Source organism: Castor canadensis, chromosome 17 (assembly GCF_047511655.1).
Source record: "Castor canadensis chromosome 17, mCasCan1.hap1v2, whole genome shotgun sequence".
Classification (NCBI taxonomy): domain Eukaryota; kingdom Metazoa; phylum Chordata; class Mammalia; order Rodentia; family Castoridae; genus Castor; species Castor canadensis.
Window position 1 is genome coordinate 40,448,924 of NC_133402.1, and position 23,001 is coordinate 40,471,924.

Consider the following 23,001-nt stretch of genomic DNA (forward strand, 5'->3'; position numbering starts at 1 on the left):
ATGACTGGTGCACACTGGTTTTAGAACCACTGCTATAAGGCCACAACTGAACCATAAGCACGGATCTAGTCATTGATCTTCTGTCTCTTTCGGTGTTGGTGTATATGACAGGCCCTAACTTTAGAATTGCCCTCTGGTCTTTGTGGTCTGGCATCTAGACTGAAGGTGCTAACAAGGGAGGTGCTGGTTATCAGCCTGGAGAACAGAAGTGTGAACCATGGGGCAGTTAAATGAGGGGCTCCCATGATTGCGTTCTGATCTGAGTGCATTTTGTCCCTCTCATAGGGTCCTGGAACACATGCTCATGGAACTAGCACCCTGGCAAAGAACATGACCTTAGTTTTCTGAGGTTATGGGAAATCCCCAGGTCAAGAAGGTAGGGCTCCGCTCAAGCCTCCCTGAAGACCCCAGTTCCATGTCATGCTGACACAGCTCTGCAGGAAGGCCCGCCTTAGCATTCCTGGCACGTTGGGGTCAGCCCACTTCCAAATGCTGTCTCAACATCTAATTCCTTCAAACATCATGTCTTCAGCTGGCTTGGGAATTCATGAGGGAGGCCCTAAGTCTGCTTTGCTTCTGTACACCGGTTGGCTCTGGGGTACCCAAGAACACCCCCATGTACACAGCTGGGGATTGGGGTAGGGCTTGCATGGTCCTAGAGGGGTACCCTCTGGTGAAGCCTGGATGGAGGACACCCAGTTCTGATGGTATCACAAAGCCCTCCCTGGCACTGAGCCCACCATACCTGGGTCATTGAGGTAGTGGTCCAGCGATTCCCAGACCAGGCCATCGGCCTCCACAGAACCATTGGTGTCATTGAGAGTTGTGAAGTTGCGCACACACTTGTGCCTCAGGTTACCCATGAAGAGCTGCAGGCCGATGAGGGCAAAGACACTGAGGCAGAAGACTGTGAGGACCATCACATCAGCCAGCTTCTTCACAGACTGGATCAGGGCCCCCACGATGGTCTTCAGGCCTGGAAAGGTAAAAATGAGCATGGGGTTGCCCACGGCCATTCAGCTCCATGCTCCTCTGGGTGAGGGTCTGGGGGAGGGGCACTGGACCTTCCTGGATCCTGCACTGAGATGGGGTGAGCCAGAGAGGGCAATGATGAGGTGGGGACAGAGTGACGCTTTTGAGGCCTTTAAGACCAAAGTTCCCTCTCCTCAGCTGAGTTTCTGTCCTGACTGCCCTGTGCAGGAGTCTGCCTCAGCCTTGTATTTTCAGGCAGGCCTGATCCTCTTTATTCTCCACCAGCCAAATATATGAAATGGGGCTGAAAGTACTATGTTCTTGAGGAGACACACACTGAAAGCATGTCCCTCTTTGTCTGGTCCCAATGTACACCAGACCTGGCCCTTTTACTGTAGCCCATGGGAAAGGAGACTGATGCAGCGGAGGGGGTGGGTGTTCAGACTTGATACAGAGATAAGGAGAGACACAGCTGTTCCTGATAGGCAGTCCTCCTGTTGCACTGCTGGGAGCAGTTCTCTTTGGTGACACAGAGGTTTCAATTATTTGGAGGAAACTAGGAAACCCAAGGTCTGGGGCCAGGGCTGGTGTGTGTGTTGGGCCCTGTGGAGAAGGTTTTCTGGACTATGGTGGGTGATGTCCTAAGGGCCTGTTTTGGCTCAGACCTCAGTTGGGCAAAGGTTCAGAGACAGGGAAGGAGTTGACCTATATTGCATTTTTCCCATTTGCCCTGTCCCTCTGGGACCCTCTCACCCTCCCATTGCCCAAAGCTGACAGGCTGTGATCTGTTAGTTGCATGGCCCAGCTCCCTGCAGACGCCAGCACCAGACAGCAGAGTGACAGAAAAGCATGTGTAGATGCATTCAGTCTGACCCTCAGCTACTGTCCAGGACAAGTGCACGCACAGCAATAGGAGTGAGGGGCTTCCTGCCAGCATCAGGGCCCTGCCCCACCCCCCAAGCGGCCAGATCTCAGGTTAAGCTCCATCTATTCATTGTCCAGCCAGTTAATGTGTTAGGAGCACCTGTGGCTACTGTGTCTGCAGTCCAGAAACAGGGAGGCAGCAATGGGCAAACATGGGAGAGGGAGGAGGGCAGAGGACAGCCTCCCCAATGTGCCATTGTGCTGCTGCCTGCCAAGGGCTCAGGCACTCTGTGGAAATCATCCTGGCAGATGTTAGCAACTGCTAGGGAAGTGGGTGGGCCTGGCATGGAGTGGTGATGGGCTCCCGGAGCCCTTTGCAGTTCAGTGCTCCAAGCACCCTGGGGGCACATGGGCAGTATCAGTCTGGAGACCCTGCCATATCTTGGGAGGAACAAGTGAGGGCTGGTGGGTAACAGTGTGGAAATGCACACTAGACTCTGCCTCAACTCTTAGACTAAAGCCTCTTTGGCCTAAGTGTTCAAGGCCAGCCAAGAAGGCCTGCTCTGCCTGTGGAGAAAGTGCTGAGAGTAACCCACCCCTTGAAACCTTTCTCACATTGATGGCAGATGTCACTTCTGGCAAGAATAGTTCCAGCTAAGTTGTGTGTATGTGTGTGTAGGGGGTGAGGTGCATGTTTTGGCATCAAGGGGAAATCCAGAACAGAAGTTCTGACAGGTAGGGAGGGCTTGGAATCTGATCATGGACTTCACCTCTGTCGTATGGAAAAGGAGGGCAAGTCTACAGCTACTTACTACTCTGCCAGGGACTCCTACCCACAGTTTTCTAGAGACTACTTTTGGGGTCTGCTGTCTGCTGCCTCACTGTGCTACAGGTGAAACCTGGTAGGGCTTGGTGGAGGTCAGTGGGCTTCCTCCTTTTCACTAGGATTGAGGAATATTTTCCTTTGTGAATCTGTCTTCTAAAACACACCAGAACATGCTTTTTTCTGTAACTGCTGTGCTCAGAGTTTGTACGTGCTCTGGAGGTGTGTGTGTCTGTGAGGTCCCTGGGACCCTGTAGGTTAGGTTGTGAGGCCTTTGGGAATACATTCCAAGGCCTGGTGACACCTGTCTTTCTTGGCAGAAGTCTGGGCCATTTGTGAGGGGTCTAATAAGTGACCTTTGTGCCAGGAGGAACATTCTGAGGTTTGGTTTGAATACAAATAGTCAGAGGATCCACTTAGGAGATAATTAACCTGAGGAGGTAAGGGGGTCTGAACTTCTCCTGGAGCTCAGAGTAGGAGTCCTGACTCCCTGAGGCAGAGATAGCCCAATGCAAGCCGTAGGCCTGGGTACCCCAGCTTTGTGCAGCAGGAGTGGAGGACTCATTGGCTCAGCCAATCCTGCAGCTCTGACCCTCTGCAGAGTGGAGATAGGCAACTCACCTCTAGTCATCATTCTAAGTACAGTACCTTCAGAGGAGTCATCTAGAAGGAGCCTCCAGTCCTGCCTCTGCCGAGAAAGTTCCTCCAAATGGGGAGTTTGGGGCTTGCACTAATCTGGGACAGTGGATAATGACTGCGGGTGGGAAGTTCCTGGGGGCCCTAGCACTGCCTGCACACGAGAAGTCATTGCTAGGCTTTGGAGAGCTTTCCTGGATGGTAGAGGGGAATGTTTTCTAGCAAGGCCATCTGGGCACAGATTTCCTAGTACAATTGCCAACATCTGTCAAGGAGGATTTCTTCCTGAGGCTACCATGCACGGTTTCTAAACCTCTACCGCACCATGCAGCGAGGGATGTCAGATGCCAAGGCCCAATGACACCTGTCCACAGAGTACGCTTCAAGTGAGACTGAGGCTGTGCCTGTGCACATCACCAGAGGGGCACGTGGCTGAAAGCAGGCACTCAGTCATTAAAGACTTGCTGGAGTTTTCCTTTCTCCTTCTGAGTGTGCATGTGGGTTCCCTCAAACAATCCTTTTGGTTTCCTGATCGGAGGATGACACTTCAGGCTAAAGCAATGCATGTCCTAGCTTTCAGCTAGGTATGCAGCTGAGTTCAGTTTAGAAAAGAAATTCATAATTTGGGGAAGAATGAGGGTTCAATGCATGCCCCATGGGGTGCTCTGTGCCCTGGTGGCTGAGAGTGGGCTTGGCTGGGGTGGACAGCCTCAAGTCCATTCTGAGGCTCCAGGGGACAAGTGCTCCCGCCACTCTGAGCTCTGGGAAAGGTACTCTGGTGACAAGCACATTTGAAGGGCCTTCTTGAGGGTTGCCTTGGCTCCCAGGTAGCTGGGAAGGCTCAGGCATGTCCCTCCAGCCTTGGCATTTAACCTGATTTTCACCTGAAATGACTGATATAGTTTTCAGGGCCCGGAGGACGCGGAAGGTGCGTAAGGCTGAGACATTACCCAGGTCCACAAATTCAGTTGTGTATCTGTAACAAGGGAAATTCACACACGAGACAATGACAACACGCCAATGGAACACACGGTTGGGGTGGGGTAGGGGGAGAGACAGAGAGAGAGTCACTTGTAGTTGAGATCTGAGAGGCAAACCTGGGTGTCTTACCTGGGATAACTGAAATAGTTTTTAGAGCTCTCAGGACTCTGAAAGTTCGAAGAGCCGACAAATTGCCTAGCTTTATATTTTCTGATACATACCTGCAGAATCAAACCACAGTTATTGGGAATTACAAAGCAGAACCTCAGCCTGCCCTCCCGACCAGCCCTCATCCTTCTCCCTGTCCCACAGGGGTTTCTGGGGACAACCTGGGCCCTCCCTTGGGCTTTCTTCCTGACTTTGACACTCCTGACATGGAACTTCAGCCCGGAAGCCTCAAGGATGTCTCCACAGCAAGCTCCCAGGGAGCTCTCTCTGTGACGGTCCTACGACCAGCTGGTTCTAGGAGGTGACTCCTCTGTCCTGTTCTCCAAGCCACAGGGGACTGGGACCCAAAGCCACGTGGTGAGGTCTGAGGTTCGGGATGTATTAGTGTGGAAAGGGAGGTAAGATCAGAGGGGAGGGAGTTTCTGGTGCTAGTTTTGCTTCGCATTTTCTGCTGTTGGTCACCAGTGTGTACCCCAACCCAGGGGACCCTGAATTCCTGGTTAGAGACCACCATAGAGGAGTGGTTGGGTGTCTGAGGTCATCCCACTTGCTTCTTCCTACCATTAATCTCTCTGTGCAAGGATAGTCAGGAGACTGAAGTCCCAACAGTGGAGGTGGAATAGAGCTCATCAAAAAACAAAAAAACCCCCAAAAAACAGCCCCCAGGATGGAGACTGTAGAGGTGAAAGGGAGGATATCTTAATGTCTGCTCCTCAATGATTTTCAGGCAATGGTCAGCCTGGAAGAGGAAGGAGCAGCAGAACGAGGGTCCCCGGGGTCGTGCCAGCCCTCCCTCCACAGCGCCCACAAGCTCCTCCTTGGTCCCTTGGTGTCTTCCAGGGATGGCCCTGAGTCTCCACAGGAGTGACTTTGGAAGCAAGATACTCTCATTGGGGTCCGTCCTACGGGGGGCCAAGTGATGCTCAGCAGGCTAAGTGGCTGTGGGGGTCCAATCCAGAACAGGGACAGTTCCATCTCTGGCCTCTACAGGCATAGAGGCATCAAATTCTGAGAGACAGGAACCTGCCCAAGCTAAACGTGAAGACAGGCAGTGGTTGGGCCACGTGACCATAAGGATGTTTGAGACGTGGACACACAGTACAGGACAGTGGCAAAGTGATATTTAACCAAAGGCCTCACATTCATGGTGCTTGACATTTAGCAAAGGTGCCTGTTGTTTAACAAAGGACATCGAACTCAGCTCATCCGATATTTAACTGTGTGTCTGATCCAGGTGTCTGTTGATGTCAGGCCAGGAGCAGTCCTGCAAGGCTGGGCCAGTTTTGAGCCCACTTTCTTCACCATGCCACCTAGAGGACCTCCAGGTCCCTCCACTCTGCTCAGGGCTTCTGAATTCCTCTTTGGGCTGTGGGTGTCTATAGGAAAGGACTCAGCAGGCTGTCAAAGGACTCAGTGTCCTGGGGTCTGTGGGTCCAGTCTGGCCTGTCTCTGTGATGGGGTTGATACCAGTTTCCTCTTGCACCCAGGTCTGTCCATCTTCATGGGGCTCTGTGGATATGCTTGTGCTCTCCTTAGTCTGCAGACTACAGAAGGGGAGTCAGCAGATGTGTTCCCAGTGCTTCCTTCTACTGGCTACACCAGACCTGTTCTATGGTGTGGAGTCCACTCCCAGACTCACTTCAGTTTGTGAATTCCAATGCAGCAGTCGGATGTATCCCATCATCCACTGGGGAGCAGAAATCACCTCCCTTGTTCTGGCCTGTATACACTTGACACATGCTCATTCCCAACTTTTGCTAACTATTCCCTTCTCCTGGATGGCTTAGATCTCCAGACCCTTGTCCCACCTTCTTCTTTCAGTCTCCATCTAGACATGGTGCTGTGGCAGGGCTGTGAGGTTGAGCCTGGAATATTGCTGATGTTGTCATCTCACAGAAGTCATGGTCCCAGCCCATGACTGGGACCCCACTTCCTGTTACTGGTTTGCTGGATGTGGCCTGGCACAACAGTGCCCCTCACTCAGAATGGTTTCAAGGCTGTGTCCTCTGGTTGTGGGTAGTAAGTGGGGCACTGTGCAGATCACAGAGGGAAGCAACTGCTCTTGCTTCTCTCTGCCTGCCCCTCACAGGCCCAGTCTCTCCTCTGGTGTCTTCAGGGAAGAGCCTGCCTGTCCTCCCTTCAGGGTCCCCAGCACAGACAGCACTTGCCTTTCACTCACCATCTGCTTCCTTAGCAGCTGGTGCTAAGCACAGAGAAGCTAAGAACCCCAGGTAACAAGGATCTGGTGACAGATCCTGGCAGGTTGGCAAAGCAAGTGCTGGGAGCAGGAGTGGGGCTGGTGGTCCTGTTTGTATGGAACAACTGTAGTTTGGAGGAAGTCTTGTAGGAGCCTGGACTGAGGGCACGATGGCTCTGGGTTCATGTCTGTGACGTGGTGAGATGCTGGCTGTTTGAACCTACCCAGAATTTGGCATCTGCTGCCTCCCATATTGGGACCCCAGATCCCCACTGAGGTCCCTCCCTGGGACCCTGAACATGACAGGACAGGAGAGACCCTCTCATTGCACAGGGGTGGTGTGGGTGGGATACGGTGAGGCATAGGTAGAAGGCTGTCAAACCCCTCCTCCAAGACAGTCTATCTCTCTGTTGTGGCTGGTCAAAGGTGAACAGCTGGGTGAGAGTATGGGCCCTGGCACAAGAAGAGCAGAGGGTGGCAGGTGAGAATTCTACCCCAGCAAGCAGCCTCAGCATGGGGCAATGGGAGCCTTTTTGAGGGCTGAGAAACCATGAGAAGGGCAGATGCTGGCTTTCTTCATGCTTTCCCTTATCTTGAGACAGTGAGGCCCACGCTGTTAGCTACTGTGGAGACTGGTCCCCTCCTCTGCCCTCCCTCCTTCCCCTCCAGGTTTGGTTTCCATAACAACCCCAGAAGGTAGGAGGCTGTGCTAACTGGCAGGTAATGCCCAGCCAAGAGGGGGCACAGGAAGAGCTCTGGCTGGAGACTGCAAGCTGAGCCTGGCAGGCTTTTCAACACCCCTTTGGCAACCTCTAAATCAGGTAGGGTAGGGTAGCAGGCAGGCAGAAACCTGGCCTGAAACATCAGGTCTGGGACACCTCTCCCATCCATCTGTGGCAAGGAGCTGGGATACAGTTTTGTCCCAGCATTGCTGCTGATTCTCTACAGTTTTGGTGAAGTGATAAGTTCTCTTTGAGTCTCAGTTTCTCCATTGTAAAATGGAGAGTGGATGAGGAGTTTCTCTGAATTGAACTTTTCTGCCACCCAAGGCTCTTTTGGATCATCTCAGGAGCCCTGTGTTATTGAGCCATTTCATCTATAACAGGATGCATTTTAAAGGTAGTAATTGGCTTTCATAAAGCAGAATCGCTGTCAATCAAAGCTACAAGGGGCCAGACCGATCAAGGGCACAAAGCTGCAATTCCATTGGGTCCATGCAGTCTGCTGGGAAGTGAATATGCCATTTCTGTGAGAATCTTGGAAATGTGGTGATTATCTGAGCCTGAGGTCCTGTTTTGCTATGTCACTCCTGGCTCTAGCACAGAGTGAAGGCAGGCAGGGTTGGCAGGAAAGGCACACCTGCTCTGTGAATTCTGAGTGGAAGAAGTGGTTCCCATGTAATCTCATGGGGATTGGGAACAGGATTCCCCCATGAGACAGGACCAGAGACTTGCTAAGGGCCTGAGGTCACGTAGAGCATCACCCAGAGATGCTGACTGAGCTCATGCCAAAGCCTGGCCCAGGGTGATGCCTTTCCTTGAAGTCTGGGGGCCTCTCTGCGCTGACAATGCTGCAGACTCCAGGATGGGGAGGTAGGAGAGGCTCAGGCAATGGTGTCCCCTCTCCTGCCTGAAGCCCCTTGGCTCCTTGTGGATCACCGGTGCCCACCCCACAGGGTCTCCCAGATCAAGAGCACAGTCTGGCAATCATACTCTATCCTCAAGTCTGTGCAACATCCCTGCTCTGACACAGAGTTCTCCTCCTCTCAAACCTTAGACATACCTCCCCCTCTTTTCTCACTGATGATCCGGCTTCTTATTTCACATAGAAAATAGAAGCAATCAGAAGAGAGATTCCTTCTTCTCTCATCATCAACTCTATCAATCTACCTCCACCTCCACCTGAAATTCTGTTGTCCCCATGCTAAGGTCAGCACAGTACCTTGGCACTGGATTCACACTCCCTTGGGAAGCCCAAGAAATTTGTTCCTGCGTTGTGTCCCCTAGCCTATATCACCAAATCTCCTCTCTACTGGATCATTTCCATCAGCCTCTCTTCTTCAAAACTCATCCTTCAACTCATATTTCCCTCTGACCACCATACCATCTTCTACACTATTTTACAGAAACCCCATAAATGGATGTCTATACTTCCATGCCTCCTTCCCTCACCCCTGAACACTTTAACCAAGTGTGCATCCTCTCACTCCACTGGATTCTCTTGTCAAGGGCACCAAAGACCTTACCAAATTTAACAGTGCATCTGAGGTCATCACCTTCCTCATCCTCCTCCTGGCATGTTCCAAACCTGGACTGGCTTGCAGGATCCTCTCTCCTGGTTTTCTTTTCCCTCTCTGGCCAGGTCCCTCAAGTAACCTTTGCTCAGTCCCCTTCTTTCCTGACCTTAAGATGTTGGAGTGTCTCACAACATAGTCCATGGCCACATTCACTCCCAGGTGATTTCACCTGGTCTCCTGGTCTCCCAGTGGCTTCTAATTGACATGTCCCCCTTGGACTTTGTTCCTGAACTCCAGGCTGGAGTATTCTGTTGTCCACTCAGTATCTTACCCTGGATGCTTCCAAACTGGACTTTTGATTCCCTTCCTCTCTTAGCCGGTGCCTCCCTCCAATTCTTCATTTCAGCAAATGGTAACACTGTCCACCCAGTTGCTCCAACCCAAAACCTTCAAAATACATCCAGTCTAACTAGATCTCCCATTCACTACTTGGACTCTAATCCCAGCTGCTATCCACTCTCTGCAGCCTCCTAGCTGCTGTCTGTCTCCACCCTATCTCCTCTCCAATCTGTGGGCCACACATTCACTGGAGGTGGAATCTGTAGAATGTAAGTCAGGTCACCCCCAGTGCCTCCCATCACAGTGGAATCTTATCATGACCTACAAGGACAGTCGTGATGATCCATCCCCACCCACCACTCTACAACTTCATCTCCTACTGGTCTTTCCCTTGCTCATTCAGTTTCACCCAGGCCTAAATCTATACTAGATTTGGGGCAATGGTATTGTCTTTCTGAGCCTCAGTTTCCCCACCTGTAAAATAAGGGCTGGAATCAGTTCACAAACAGTGTACCTAGAAACAAGAGGATCTGACACATTTTCTAATCACTAGCTGGATAGGACTCCTCAGAGCAGGTCCATCAGAGACCAGCTTCCTCTTTGTCCTCTCTCCCCCACAGCATGGCTGAACTCAGGGGTTAAATAAGACTTTGCCATGAATAAGTAGATTCAGAACCCAAGAATCCTAGAGAGTGGGGCTGAACTAAGTCTCTGATTCCAACAAGCCCTACAGTGTCCCCTTTATAAGCAAGGACTTGTAAGAGCAGGAGGACCACCTTGCTAGCTCTCTGTGCTGAGGCGTGCAACTCAGTCCCGCACACAGTGGGTGCTCAGCTTGCAGATAAGGCTTTGATGGCTGAGTCTCTGATCAGGACTTCTGTATGATCAGCCCTCCTTGCTCAGTTGTCCCACCAAAACCCAGTACCTAATCTCTGAAACATCCGGGATGGAGTGCCTTTCCATGGAGCCCTCAATTATGGTCTCCTTGGAAAGGAAATGAGGCCTCGGTGGAGCTGCAGCAGGCCTGGGGCCACAGTCAGTTTTTGGTGGTTCCCTGTGCATCCTTGGCATCCAATTTCTTGTCAATAAAATAGGGCAAAGGAGTCCCCTCCAGGCCATCTCTCTGACTGGTGTGAAGGTCCACAGGATTGGCTCAGTGGCCAGGTGCTTTGAAATGTGCCAAATGCAGGGTCTCTGAATGGAGAGGGCATATGTGCTAGTTCACTTGGCACGGAGTCCTGGGGATGCCCAGTCACTTCTCCAGGCAATTTCATCATTAATCACCTTGGAAGCCAGGTCAATGCTCACAAGTGGGCCAGGGGTTTGGATCATCATATTGGTTTCTCCTGATGCAAAGGGCAGAACATGCTAAAGAAGACTCTTAATGATGTCCCATGAGCACAGGACTGCAGTGGGCTCCAAGTGAGCCGGAGACTTTGAGCACCGGTGGATACCTGAGCTACCGAACCTGCCTCTCTTCACCAGGATGAGCGAAGGCCTTTACACTGTCATTGTTCTGCCATATAAGCCAGGAGGGCTGTTTCCCAGCCTGGGTGCACAGCTGCATGTGGACCACAGCGGGGAAGCCCAGAAGGGGCCTGGAGGTGCAAACCCTCACCATGTGGCCCCTATGGCCCAGCATGGCACAACAAGCAAAATACTTACGCCATGACTATCACACTGAAGTCCAGCCAGTTCCAGGGGTCCCGAAGGAAGGTGAATGCATGCAGGCAAAAGCCACGAGCCAGAATCTTGACCAGAGACTCGAAGGTGTAGATGGCAGTAAAGGTGTACCTGGGGAGGAGAGGCAGGCAGGGATTCTCAGAGGCCAAAGCCTACAGGGTGGTTCACTAGGTTCCCCACATGGGACAAGCCCTGTGCAGCTTCCAGCACCAGGGGTGTTGCTCCCACACCAGGGCTGTCACAGCTGGCTCTCTGCAATGCCCTGGGGCAGTGTTGGAGCTGGGGACTGCAGCTTTGTTCTGAACATCAGGCTAACTAATCCATCTTCCCATTTGTATATTGAGTGCTTGTCAATGAACTCGCCGTGTTTTCTTTCTACCTATCCCCTCACCCCAGCACTAGGGGTACACGTGCACAGGCATATGGTGGCCACCAGGTCTGTACCATAGGACACCAGGGACAGGTGGAATCACTGCTTCTCACCCATGTGTGTGGGTTCAGCAGCTTACAATGGGAGCCAGGTCCATCCTCAGTTGCCTACAGGATAGGTGGGTCTAGCTATACGTCCTGGCTGGAAAGAGTGCTGATGTTCTAATACGTGAGGTTTGGTGGGTGGGGGTGAAGTGTTCTCTCAGGGACAACCTGAGGAATCCAAAATGCCTGGCTCCCATGGGACTGGGAAAGGACAACAACCCTGGTCTCAGAGCAGCTAGATGCAGCCCTGCCACAGGCAGAGCTGAGTGTCCTCATGTGAACATGGAGAACAACCTGGCAAACCACTTCAGTCTCCTGAAAACAGGAGCCGTGTGCAGTCAGGGCCTGTAAAGTCTGCTTAGAATCTGCAGTAAAGGTACTTTTGTTTAGGAAGAAAAGAGCAGAAGCAGTTTTTTAAAACCATGTGAACAGTTATAGGAGGCAGGACTTGGGAGGAAAAAGGTGGCAGAGTATAGCACTCAAGTGGGGATAGCCTGGCCTTTCCTGCTGCCATACCTCCTAGCTGCAGGACATCAGTTCCTCTTTAATGCTTAGTCTGGTCATCTGCTAAATGGGATTACACCTGCCTGAGGGCTAAAGAGGACAATGCTTATTGTTCTTATGATGGTGCCTTGTGTGTACTGTGTTCAATAAATTACTAGTGATATTTCAGAGCCGTCTCCAATGCCATCCATCCCCTTCAGAGGATGATAAGGAGAAACTTCTTACTCTGCCAACTCGGAGAGCTTCCTCCTCTGAGGGCAGGCACATGTGGCAGGACTTTGGAAAGGCAAAAGAGGGTAGTGACTGGGCCATGACATGTGAACTGGTTGAAGGTCACCCTCCAGTGGGTAGGTCTGGGGGCCTGGACACAGCCTTTAGGGCCCATGGCATGGAATGGAAAGGAAGGAACGGGGTCAGATGGAGGGGAGGCCCTGAAGATACTCACTCGACATACTTGGTCCAGGGCGGAGGGTCATGCTGGGCCATGAACACGCAGTTGGTCAGGATGGTACACATGATAAGCATGCTGAAGAGCGTGGCACAGGGGTCAAGGAAATTCATGTACGAGAGACCAGCAAAGACAGCACCATCAAGGGGCTTGCCCTGGGATTGTCACCACCAGGTCAGCAATGCCAGATCAGTGAAGGGGCTCCAAGGAGATACACAGGACTGTGACCCATCCATGCTGATCCCTCTATTGAGGAGGCTAGTCTCTGTCTCCTTCCAGGCACTTGCTGCTGGACCCCTGTCCTGCTCCCCAGCTTTTAGCAGGCACCAGACACCTGACACTACTTTTGGCAGTAGTTTCTGTAGGGTTGAGCATGGAAGGGAGAGGAAACCCCAGACTTTGGAGGATTTTACCCATAGTCAGGTAGGGACCCTGTTCCCAGTCCCATGGTGAGGGAGATGGGCATTTACCAACTGCTTCTTAGGATGGGTAAGGCCAGGAAGGACAGAGCCCCAAATTTCCTCCCTCAGTTCCAGGGGAGCAGCCCAGGGAGCTTTTGTCTAGGAGTGCTGTGTGGCCAAACAATTATGTATTTCATGGAGACTTGCTGATCCTGGGTGAGGCAGAAGACCACTTACCTGGCTGCTTCCTGCCCTTGCACCTGCCCTTCACTCCTGACCCCTGCCCTGTCTGGGAAACTCCTTCTTGTCCTTCAAGAGTCCCCTCGACAGAAGCCCCTGGCCCCAGAAAACTGCCCTGGCTCCTTGGCTATTTCTGTGTAGCACCTCCAATTTGTCAGTCACTGCTCTTTTAGCCATGGCTGCTCACTGAATGGCAAAGCCCATCTGTTTTCCCAACAAAAAGGACTCTCCAAATGCCAGGACTGTGTTCTGGGCATCCTTGTGGGATCTTGGTCTTGAATTGAGCTGCCCCAGGCCTTATCTACCCCCTGACTCTGGCTATGAGTCCTAGTACCCTAGCTGTACTTCAGGCTAGGCACAGCTCTGAATGACTTCTTCCAACCCCCGCCTGCCCCCTCCCCCCATAAGACTGAAGGAGCAAGGGACAGATGGTGGGCCTCATGGACCAAGGACACTGTGCTGCCCTCACAGACCCCCTCCCAACCTGACAGAACAGGCTGTGCCTTCCACTCCCTGTGGCTGCCCCCAGGCTCACAACACCACACCCCAGTCTCAGCCCCATGTGCACAGCTGCCAAACAGAGATTCCCACAGGTGCCCAGGAGCTGAAGTAATTGAGCCCCAGGGGTAGCCTCTTTCTTTCCTCCTTAGCACAGCCCCAGCCCCACTCACCTGACCAAGAGAACAGTGCTATGTGACCCTAGGCTGGTCCAGGCTGGCACTTCATGTTGATTGCCCTGGCTGGGAAGGAGCGAGGGGCTTTAAAGAATCCAGCCATGTGGATGCCCTTCCCACCTCCAGTCCTCCTTCTAGGGAATCCAGGCAATTAAGAAACCAGCCTCCCGTTCATAATTAATTCTCCAATTTCTCATTTGAGATGACAAGAGGCCAGGCTTTGGGAATCCCCCTTAGTCAGATCAGGGCTGCTCAGCTTTAGTGCCTTGGCCCTGGAAGCCCTTGGTTTCTCCCTATCCAGAGGGCAGGCACTGCAATCCCTCCCTCAGGGTGGCATCCACAAGCCCTCTGTCTGTGAGGGTCTCCATGGCCAAGCCTAGTTCCCTGTCCAGCTGTGAGTGATGGATCAGACCGTTATCTCAGGACCCCTTCTCCCTCACACACACTAGGCTTCCCTCACTGGGCAGAGAATTAGCAAGTCCCTCACCCAGCTTTTGTCCATCCCACAGGCTTACTGCTAAACCATCTGCTGAGGACCCCAGATGGTTCTTGAAATGTGCAAGTAATGGTGGCCTCTTAGTGTCATTAAATATTTGTTGAGCCCCTCCAAGGAGTCAGCTCTGCTGTGTGTGTCCATGAACAAATCTGATTCAACAACCCTGTTAAGTGGGTGGGGACGTCACCTCCATTTGGAGGTGAGAAAACCCGAGGCAAAGAAGTGAAGTTGAAGGTCACTGAAGTAGGCAGAATAACACTCCCAAGATGATCACTTCTGAATCCCTGGCAACTGAATGCTGATTTGTAAGACAAAAGGGACTCTGAGGCTGTGATTAAATCAAGGGTGTTGAGATAGGAGGGCACCCTGGATTAGCCAGGTAGACCTAATGCAATCACATGCCCTCATGACAGAAGGACTGGGAAGTCAGAGCTTGTGTGTGAGGAGGACATGACTATTGCTGGTTTGAAGATGGAAGAGGGTCATGGGCTAAGGAGTGTGAATAGCCTCCAGAACTGGGAAAAGCCTAGAAGACAGGTTCTCCCCTAGGGCCTCTAAGAAGGAACTCAGCCCTCCTGATTTTAGCCCAATGAAAGCCTCAGACTTGGAAGATGATGAATGTGTACTGTTTTAAGCCTCTGAGTCTTTGGTAACTTGTTTCAACAGCAACAGGAAACTGCTACAAGTACAAAACTGATAGACGTAGAGCCAGCCCTGAGCCCCCCAGCTGTCCTGACCCTCATCCCTGTGTAGGCCTCACTCCCAGTCCTCGCTATATCAGCTCTGCATGAGGATGTCAGGTGCCACCTTGTCCATTATCCTGCTCCAGACTAGAGGGCCTGCACGAGTCACACTGCTTCAGCCCTCACCTGGCCTCTACCACCCATGGGGCAGTATAAAAACCAAACTAGCTGAAAGATTCCACTAAAGTGAGGAGACTGCCACACAGGAGGGGAAAGACAGGCATGGGTCATATTTTGAAGAGCAAACCTCACCTGAGCAGGGGTGCCTGGCCCTATGTGGGAGAGAGCAGAGCCATGTCTCTGAAATGCTCCAAAATGGGAGGCTATGGGAAACTGGATGGGCCTCCACCTGGGCTGGGCAGGAGGGCTTCCCAGAGGAGGTATTTAGACAGGCTGGCCAGGGCTCCCCCAGCAGTCAGTCATCCCTGCTAGCCCTGATGAAGCAGTGTGGACTGAGGGCTCTAAGACCCCTCTCCGCAGAGCCAGGTGCTTCTCGTGCTGGATGAACCAGACACAGCAGAGACTGCCACAGAAGGTGGCAGTGTGGACAGGCTGCCTTGGACTGGAGGACTGGGCTGAACACAGAGGTGGGAAAACTCTCTAACATCGAGACTCAGGGACAAGCCAGGGCACACAGCCTGCTCCATGGTGGGCAGTGGTAGCAGCTGTTTGTCTGTCTTTTCCAGACCTGGTAATGGCTTAGGGTGAGGTAAAACAGCTTTTCTTCCCTCTGCCACTTGACAACTCAATGCTTGCTTGGCTTCCCTGACCTTGAGGATGGTGCTTACACCACTCTCACCCATTCCTCTGTGGGTGTGCATGTGTGTGATGTCTTCCTACCTAGACAGAACCCCTGGTCCACATGACTTGGCTCAAAGCACCCCAGGTCCCCCACAGAGCCCAGCACGTAGCCAATACCATACTGATGAGTCAACTGAATGCTGGGCTGGGGCACACCTGTTTGCACTGCTGCTAATTTCAGGCCGACAATCAAGCTGGTCCTCCGTGTGGGCGGAGGCAAAGGCCAGCTCTCTAGGCCTGAGCTCAGCAAGAACATCTTCAATGCTGTTGGTCCATAGTCCCAGACACCCGGGCCCAGCCTCATGACCAGAATGCTTGTGCGGGCCATGGGGAATGCCTGAACTTGGGCTGTTTAAGTCTCCAGATGCCAGGGAGCCTGAACAATTCCAAAGAGAAGGGAATTAGCCATGGGGGTATTGTCATGAATTTGTGCAATTAAATGAGCACTGCCCATTTCAATCTGATGGAGAAATGTGGGAGGGCTTTGTGAGCAGATCCTGGGCACCCAGGAAGGCAAATGCTTCTTGGCATGAATGTGCAGACTTTCTGAATGTGACTGCAGTGGAATTTGGAGTTCTGTTGGTTTCTTTTATTTAATCCCGGCAGGAACACATTCTGCAGGATTATAACAAAAAAATAGAAAAAAATAATTCTACATGCCCATATTTACTTTTCCAGCAACTTCCCAGGGATGCCCTGCAAGCCTGGAACAAGGAGCAAAGCCAAACGGGATGGTGGTGCCTCTGCTAGCCCATCACTCTGGACTCCTAGCTTGTCACAGGAGACCAGAGTTTCTCACCAGGCTGCATTCCTGCCCCATTTTAAGTCTGTCTTTGTTCCACCTTCCCCTTTCCAAAGGGCCTAGCACAGAACCAAGCACATGCTGGCACTTAGTAGATGTTTGAATGGATGTAAAAATTTAAGCAAAGTGAAAGTTCACAATGCAAAACATAAACTCTTCTTATTAGAAATGCATTGTGAGCTGAGTTGTGGCACATACCTGTGATCCCAGCACTTGGGAGTTGGAAGAGGGAGAATGGAGAGTTCCAGTCCAGCCTGGCCTACATAGTCTTAAAAAATAAAACAAGACAGGACAAAAACAAACAGAAATGCACTGTGACTGATAAAGGGCACAGGGTTTCTTGTCGGTTTGATAAAAATCTTTTAGAAGTAGATAGTGGTGATTTTTGAATAAATTTTGAATATACTAGAAACCACAGGCCTGGTGGCACACACCCATAATCCCAGCTACTTGGTAGAGATCAGGAAGATAATGGTTCAAGGTCACCCCAAGCAAAAAGTCATTGAGACACCATCTCACCAACAAGCAAGGAGTGGTGGTACATGCCTATAATCCAAGCTATGGAGAGGCATATGTAGGAGAATCACTGTTCACACCTGGCCCCTGGCAAAAATTCAAGACCCTATCCAAAAAATAACTAAAGCAAGTAAGGATTGGGAGGTATGGCTCAAGTGATAGAGTGCCTAGCAAGTGGGAATCCCTGAGTTCAAAGCCCAGTACTATCAACAGCAACAACAAAATCCTCTACCAATTTGTGCACTTTAAAATTTTTTGACATGTACCTCAATTTTTGAAGTATACCTCAATTAAAAAAAAAAAAAAAAAGGAGACATGGACAGCTTGTAGATTCCTAGGCCTTACACTGGCCATTCTGGTCTGGAAAGCCCTAAGAATTTGCCTTTTAAGCAAATGCCTGAGGACTTTGCTAAAAAGCAGTTTCCGGGGGTGGGGAGGAGGAAATCCCTCCTACAGAATCCTGGCGATGCCCGTGGCACTGAAACTCATCCAAGGCTCCAGATTGCTGAGGGGCTGGTCCCAAACCCCAGCAGTCTCCTGCCTTCCTCTCCCAGTGCTGCCAAGCCCACTAGGTGGCACTGTCAAGGACCAAAACCAGCTCCTATCCCCAGACAATGCAGTGCCAAGGCAGCCAGTAGGAGCCTAGCATTGGGTTCCCTGATGCTGATCCACCCTAAGCCCACTCCCTGCAGCTGCCCTGGGCGAGAGGAAAGCTGGCCAGCTCACAGCCCTCAGAGCCGAACCTCCCAGGTGGAACCAGTAACTCACAGCCTTAGAGCCACTGCTAAATGGCCTCTCTGGCTGACTGGGAAATCAAGTGCTCCCACTGCCTCCCTCACCCATCTGCCTTCCTGGCCTCTCATTTGCCCCCTGCCCCAGCCCAGTGCCTAGCAGGAGCCCTGAGACCGAGGCTGCATCCCTGGGGGGTTTCTGTGGCTGCCAAACAGATCTGGGTTGGTTAGATACCTGAAGGAGAAGCCCCAGGTGAGCACAGAGGATGCTTTCAGGCAGGCCACGCCCTTGGAGTGAGGCCTGAGATGGCTCAGAGCAGAAAGAAGCCTGCCTTTTCTCCTGTTGGTGATCTTCTCAACAGGCTATCACCACACTCTAGCCCCAGTGACAACTATTTGTGTAGCTGCTTTATTACTCTTAGGGGTCTGTAAACTTCCCCAGGAGGAATGCCCATGCAGAGCAGGGGGCTGCATAGACCTTGAGGGGTTCTGGCATTCAGAGCCCCACAGCTCTGATTAACAGAGCCTGCATGTGTACCCTCACCTTGACCAGTGGCTATAGGAAGGGCTGCCCAGGCCCTCAGTAAACTGCCTCTGCCTCTGCAGCCCACCCCACCCGAGTCTGAGGTTCCATCTGTGGGGCCCCTTCTCTGAAGCCCAGGGAAGAGATGTGACGCCTTATACCATGTGTCCTGAATGAGGCCCTCTCAGGCCTGAAGTCAGTTTGGGCACCTCATCCCCCTGCATTGCTCCACTAGCTCTACACAGCCTGGAGCTTTTTTTAAGCTGTGGTTTATATAATTGAATGCTAACCAGAGTTCTTTGAGATGTTCTGAAACTGCAAACATTTTGTCAACACCTAGTCCAAAAGCAAGTGTTGCCTCCCTGGAAAGATGCCCACGTGAGGATAAACTGGAGGCCTCTTTACTGGGAAATGGCTTCTCCCTGGCTGAGCCCTGACAACCAGCTTGAAGGTCCCCACAAGTGGGTAGGGAGGTGGAAGGCCTAGGGCCATGGAGGGTGGGTGTGCACTAAAGCTATCAGAGGCAGGGGAATGCTGACAGCCTCATTACGTCTGGAATCCTACCGTTTGGCTTCTAGGCTTTTGAAGTATCAGAAGGGGGTTTCTCAAACTTTCTTGCACCCATGAATCCCCAGGGACCTTATTAAAATGCAGGTGCTGACTCGGCAGGTCTAGGGTAGGCTAGCTGGCTCTATCTTTCCAGCCAGCTCCCAGGTGATGACCATGCAGCTGTACCAGGAGCAACTGGGACTCAGCACCTTTGCCCTTAACAACGATGGAGATAGGTGGGGGCGGTACTCTTGTGCACACCCCCAGGTGAAGCCCCCAAACATCCAGCAAAGATTAATTGCAAAGGATATGAATGAACCAGAATCTTCACGGCTGCTCTGCGGACAGGGTGGAAGGGACTAAGGACATACAAGGCATTGGTAGCACTGAACCGGAAGATGGTCTTGCCTTTATTCAGCACGATGAAGGTCTGTGGACAGGGAGAAGCGTTAGGTCAGAGATGGCAGCTCTAGACCCTGTGAAAAGAGGCTCAGAGCCCTAGGACCAGGGCTCAAGGATGGGGAGTGAGGAGAGGGAGTGAGAGAGGGTAGAAGGGGGAGCAGCTAGCATACCCAGCAGGTCACTGCTTTGCCCATAGGTGAGGTAGGGGAGGCCAGGCTGAAATTTAGTTTACTTTTAAAATTAGCCCCAACAAGAAGGGAACTTTTATAGGCTACGTCCAGCTGCCACAACAGCAGAGGCCTAGAAGATGCACCGATGCCTCCTCCTTCCCTTCTCCCTTAGATATCCCCCTTCATACTGCCTGTCTTCCCCAACAAAGCCCTTTGAGAGCAATGGTATGGCTGGGGGCCAGGTCAGCAGGGAAGACTTACCAGGGTGAGAGGGAAGGAAGAGGAAAGTACAGAACTGTCCTGGGAGACCTTCCCTGGGACTCTGTCTCCTGGAGCCCAGGCAAATGCCAGTCCCCCTCTCAGAGGAGACAACCTAGTGTCTCTTTCTAGGGAATCATGAGCAGCCCAAGACGGAATCCCTCCCTTGGCCTACAAGGGCTTAATGGGGCATGGGACAGTGGGTGCTGGAGGCTGAGTACAAGCTCATCATGTGGGTGTTGGGGCCAAAATCAGCCCTCAAGGACAGCAGTCCTTCCTCACTTGTCCAGGCACATGCAGGCACAGCTCTCCAAGAGCTGAGCTGGTGGAGCAAGGCTATATTTAGTCTGGAATGGGGAGGCAAGTTGACCGATGGACTAGAGCCGAAAGTTCTGTGTGGTGTCTCCATTGGTCTGTGGCCTGCAGGCAGCATGGCCAGAGGTCAAAGGGGAAGACAGGAGGTAAGAGGCCAGAACACAGCTGGAGCCACTGTCCAAGCATTCCTAGACATGGGGACAGAAAGAAGGTGTCCCTAACTCTTCCCAGCCCTAAAAGCCCAACTCAGCCCTAACTCCATTCTTGGTTAGGTCCACCTGCTGTGTGTGACCCCTGCCTATCCTAGCTGACTCCAACCTAATGACCACCCATCTTTTCACCATGGCCTTGACTCACTAACTCCAATTCTTTCTGCCAGCTCTGACCAGCCATGACCTAGACCCTCCCTCTCTGTCTGCGTTCACCTTTCACTTAATAACTCTGATACCAACTATGCTCATTCCCAACCTCAATTCCACTCGAGTCACTTGAACTGGAGGACAGTTTGTCTGGAAGTCTGCAAGCAGGACCAGGTTCAAGGTTTCCTCTCCTGCTTGCTTATATAGACTGGGGGTGGGGGTGTTTTCCTTCACACCCACATCTGCTCACACATGCCTTTGTGCACACACCCCCTCAGGCTTTCAGTCTCTAAAACACAGTCTCACACCACAGTCACACACCTAGGACTTGGTGACACACACACTCACACCTGCCACATGCTCACACACAGGTGCACTCGTGTTGACCACATGTGCCCTGCCTTCCCCTCAGTGCATGTGGCTGACAACAGTAACATGAGGAAGGCCACTGGCCTTCCTGGCACCCACTGAAGAAAGGTCTTCCCCCAGATTCATGCTCCAGCAGTAGCCCAGAAATGTGGGTGGGGTGGCCAGACTAAGCCTCTGTGGAAGCCCGTGTGCTATGACTGGCTGGGTACAAGGTCCTGACGTGGTCCTGACAGAGGAGGCCAGGCCAGGAAATCTAGACTGGGACTGGGGAGCTTACCTCTTGGGTAGAAGCCATGCTGGGAGGACACCTGTCACCCAGCCCTTATAGACAAAAGCCACTTCCTCTTCCTACCCACAAGAGGGACAATGACAAAACAAGTCCTCCCCCCACACTATGCCCTCAGCAGTCGCAGAGTCCTTTACCCCTCTCAGGCTTTCTTCATGGTCCTGTGGCAGCCTGAGCTAGCTGACTCTGCCAATGCCTGGCTGGAGGGATGGGGTAGAGCACACACTGTCCTTACTTAGGAGAGGGGACCACACGCTATGCCCTAGGGCCCAATCTGGATTCGTAGCAGGACTCAGGGCTTCATTCCAATTCATACACATACCTTGTGGCAGGGAGGGGCCTTCCAAAGCGGATCATCCAACTACAGGGAATTCCCAAAGAATATCACAAGGAGACAAGATTTCAGCACAGGCTGCTCTCTTTCTTTCATAGCCCCAAGCCAGCAGCTCAGCTGCAAGATTTCTGCCCCTTTTCCAGAACTCCAAAATTAAGGTGAGTGTAATTCAGACCACTGGTGGATCACTCCCCAAAGCCCAGGTAGCCTGCCCCCCCCACAGAGCCTCCCTATCTGCTGCCTTACAAACAGCACAGAAGGGGAGGGGCAGCAGTCACCTTTTGGGTGCTATAGAAGGGGTCCAGGTCCTCCAGGGGCTCCCCGATGAGCTCTCGGGGTGGGTTGCCATAGAGATCTGGCAGCTTTTTGGAGGCCTGCAGGTCCAGCTGGGGCCTGAGAGCCTCCTCCTCGGGCAGCCCCTCGTGGCTCTCTTGTGGCGTGGCCGAGCCTCGGGCTTGCTTCTCTGCCACGCGCTTCTCGATGGCTGCCAGGGACTCCCGTGTGAACCTTCGGAAGCTGCTGGTGCCCCGAGGTAACAGGAAGTTTGCCATCTTCTCATCCTGCTTCTGGGGCACAGGCTCTCCTCAGGCTGCCTGGGGGAAACTGGAAGACAGACATGGACATGATGGCTAGGGGGCCAGGACAGAGGTCAGGTGGCCAGACCTGTGAGGAGGGACTGTGCGGATGGAGGGAAGAACATGGTTTGCAAAGATACTCAGGACCGCTGACTGCCAACCACTGCACCTGCTTGACAGTGGCTGGGGTCAGCCCAAGCCCTTCAGGCTGTGTGAGAGGGAGTGAAGACTGGCAGAGAGGTCGCTCGCCCTCCCCATCCTAATAAGCCTGACTGAATATCAGTGGGCAAGAGCAATTGTCATTGCAGTACCTCCATCTTGCCCAGTCAGCACAAAAGGAGTCCCTTGCACCCTCTGGCCCAATGGTCCTCATTTGAGACACTCCCACAACCCCCAGGCTGAGGAAGTATGCTCCATGGGGCTGGGATGAGACCTGTCATTTTTTAATCCTGGATTCCTGGCAGAGCAGGTCCTGAGCTAAGGAATAAGTGAATGGAGAACCGTGGGTGGGCAGTCAGGGTATCAGAAGGGAGCAGTGCCCGCCCCTCCTCTCCAGAGAAGAATTTCCAGCCTGAGTGTGTCCGGAGCCCACAGCACAATTTGACCATGTCGGGGGAGAGTGTACAGAATTCACCTAGGGCACCAGAGGTGGAAAACTGACGTGACATCTATGTTTGCCACAGGAAAACCCCGTGGGTTTTTGGAAATGGCTGGACAACAACTCTGGCTCTGTCATCCACATGTTGGTACCCTGGTCCACACAGCTGTGGTAGAGCCCCCACTAAGGATCTCAAAGGAATCCCCTTTGGGGTGTGGCATCACCCAGAGCTCATCTGATTCCAAAGATGGGAAATGCAGAGGGAGCACCTCTGGCTTCTCCTCACTCCCCTCATCCCAAATGTGAACAAACAAATGCCAGTCCCAACGGACAGCAGAACGGGGAAAATGGTGACCGCTACTGACTAGGACATCCAGCCAGCACATGGATCTGATGTCAAATCGGGAGAATGTAGCCCCTGATGGCCACAAACAATCCAGAACCTGGTGTGAACACACTCTGCCTATGACAGCGAGGCAGAGGAATGTGCTCCTGATGGCCACCAAAACAGGATATGGTCAGAGGGCTCTTGAC

At 52.3% G+C, this 23,001-nt stretch overlaps 1 protein-coding gene across 4 annotated transcripts in view; it reads right to left on the reverse strand.

Moving 5' to 3' along the window:
• Scn5a (sodium voltage-gated channel alpha subunit 5) overlaps window positions 1–23,001 on the reverse strand; it is a 96,640-nt gene that overhangs the window by 55,812 nt on the left and 17,827 nt on the right. For 2 of the 4 annotated variants that reach the window (XM_074059837.1, XM_074059835.1), the window contains exons 2-7: window positions 21,573–21,897; window positions 19,113–19,231; window positions 12,323–12,412; window positions 10,882–11,010; window positions 4,180–4,271; window positions 746–976 (exon numbers count right to left, since the gene is read on the reverse strand). In XM_074059837.1, coding sequence (XP_073915938.1) covers window positions 746–976; window positions 4,180–4,271; window positions 10,882–11,010; window positions 12,323–12,412; window positions 19,113–19,231; window positions 21,573–21,845 — 934 coding nt within the window. In that variant the 5' untranslated portion in view covers window positions 21,846–21,897. Of the gene's footprint in view, window positions 1–745; window positions 977–4,179; window positions 4,272–4,405; window positions 4,498–10,881; window positions 11,011–12,322; window positions 12,413–19,112; window positions 19,232–21,572; window positions 21,898–23,001 lie in introns of all 4 variants that reach the window. The other 2 variants (XM_074059838.1, XM_074059836.1) reach the window with 1 other exon arrangement.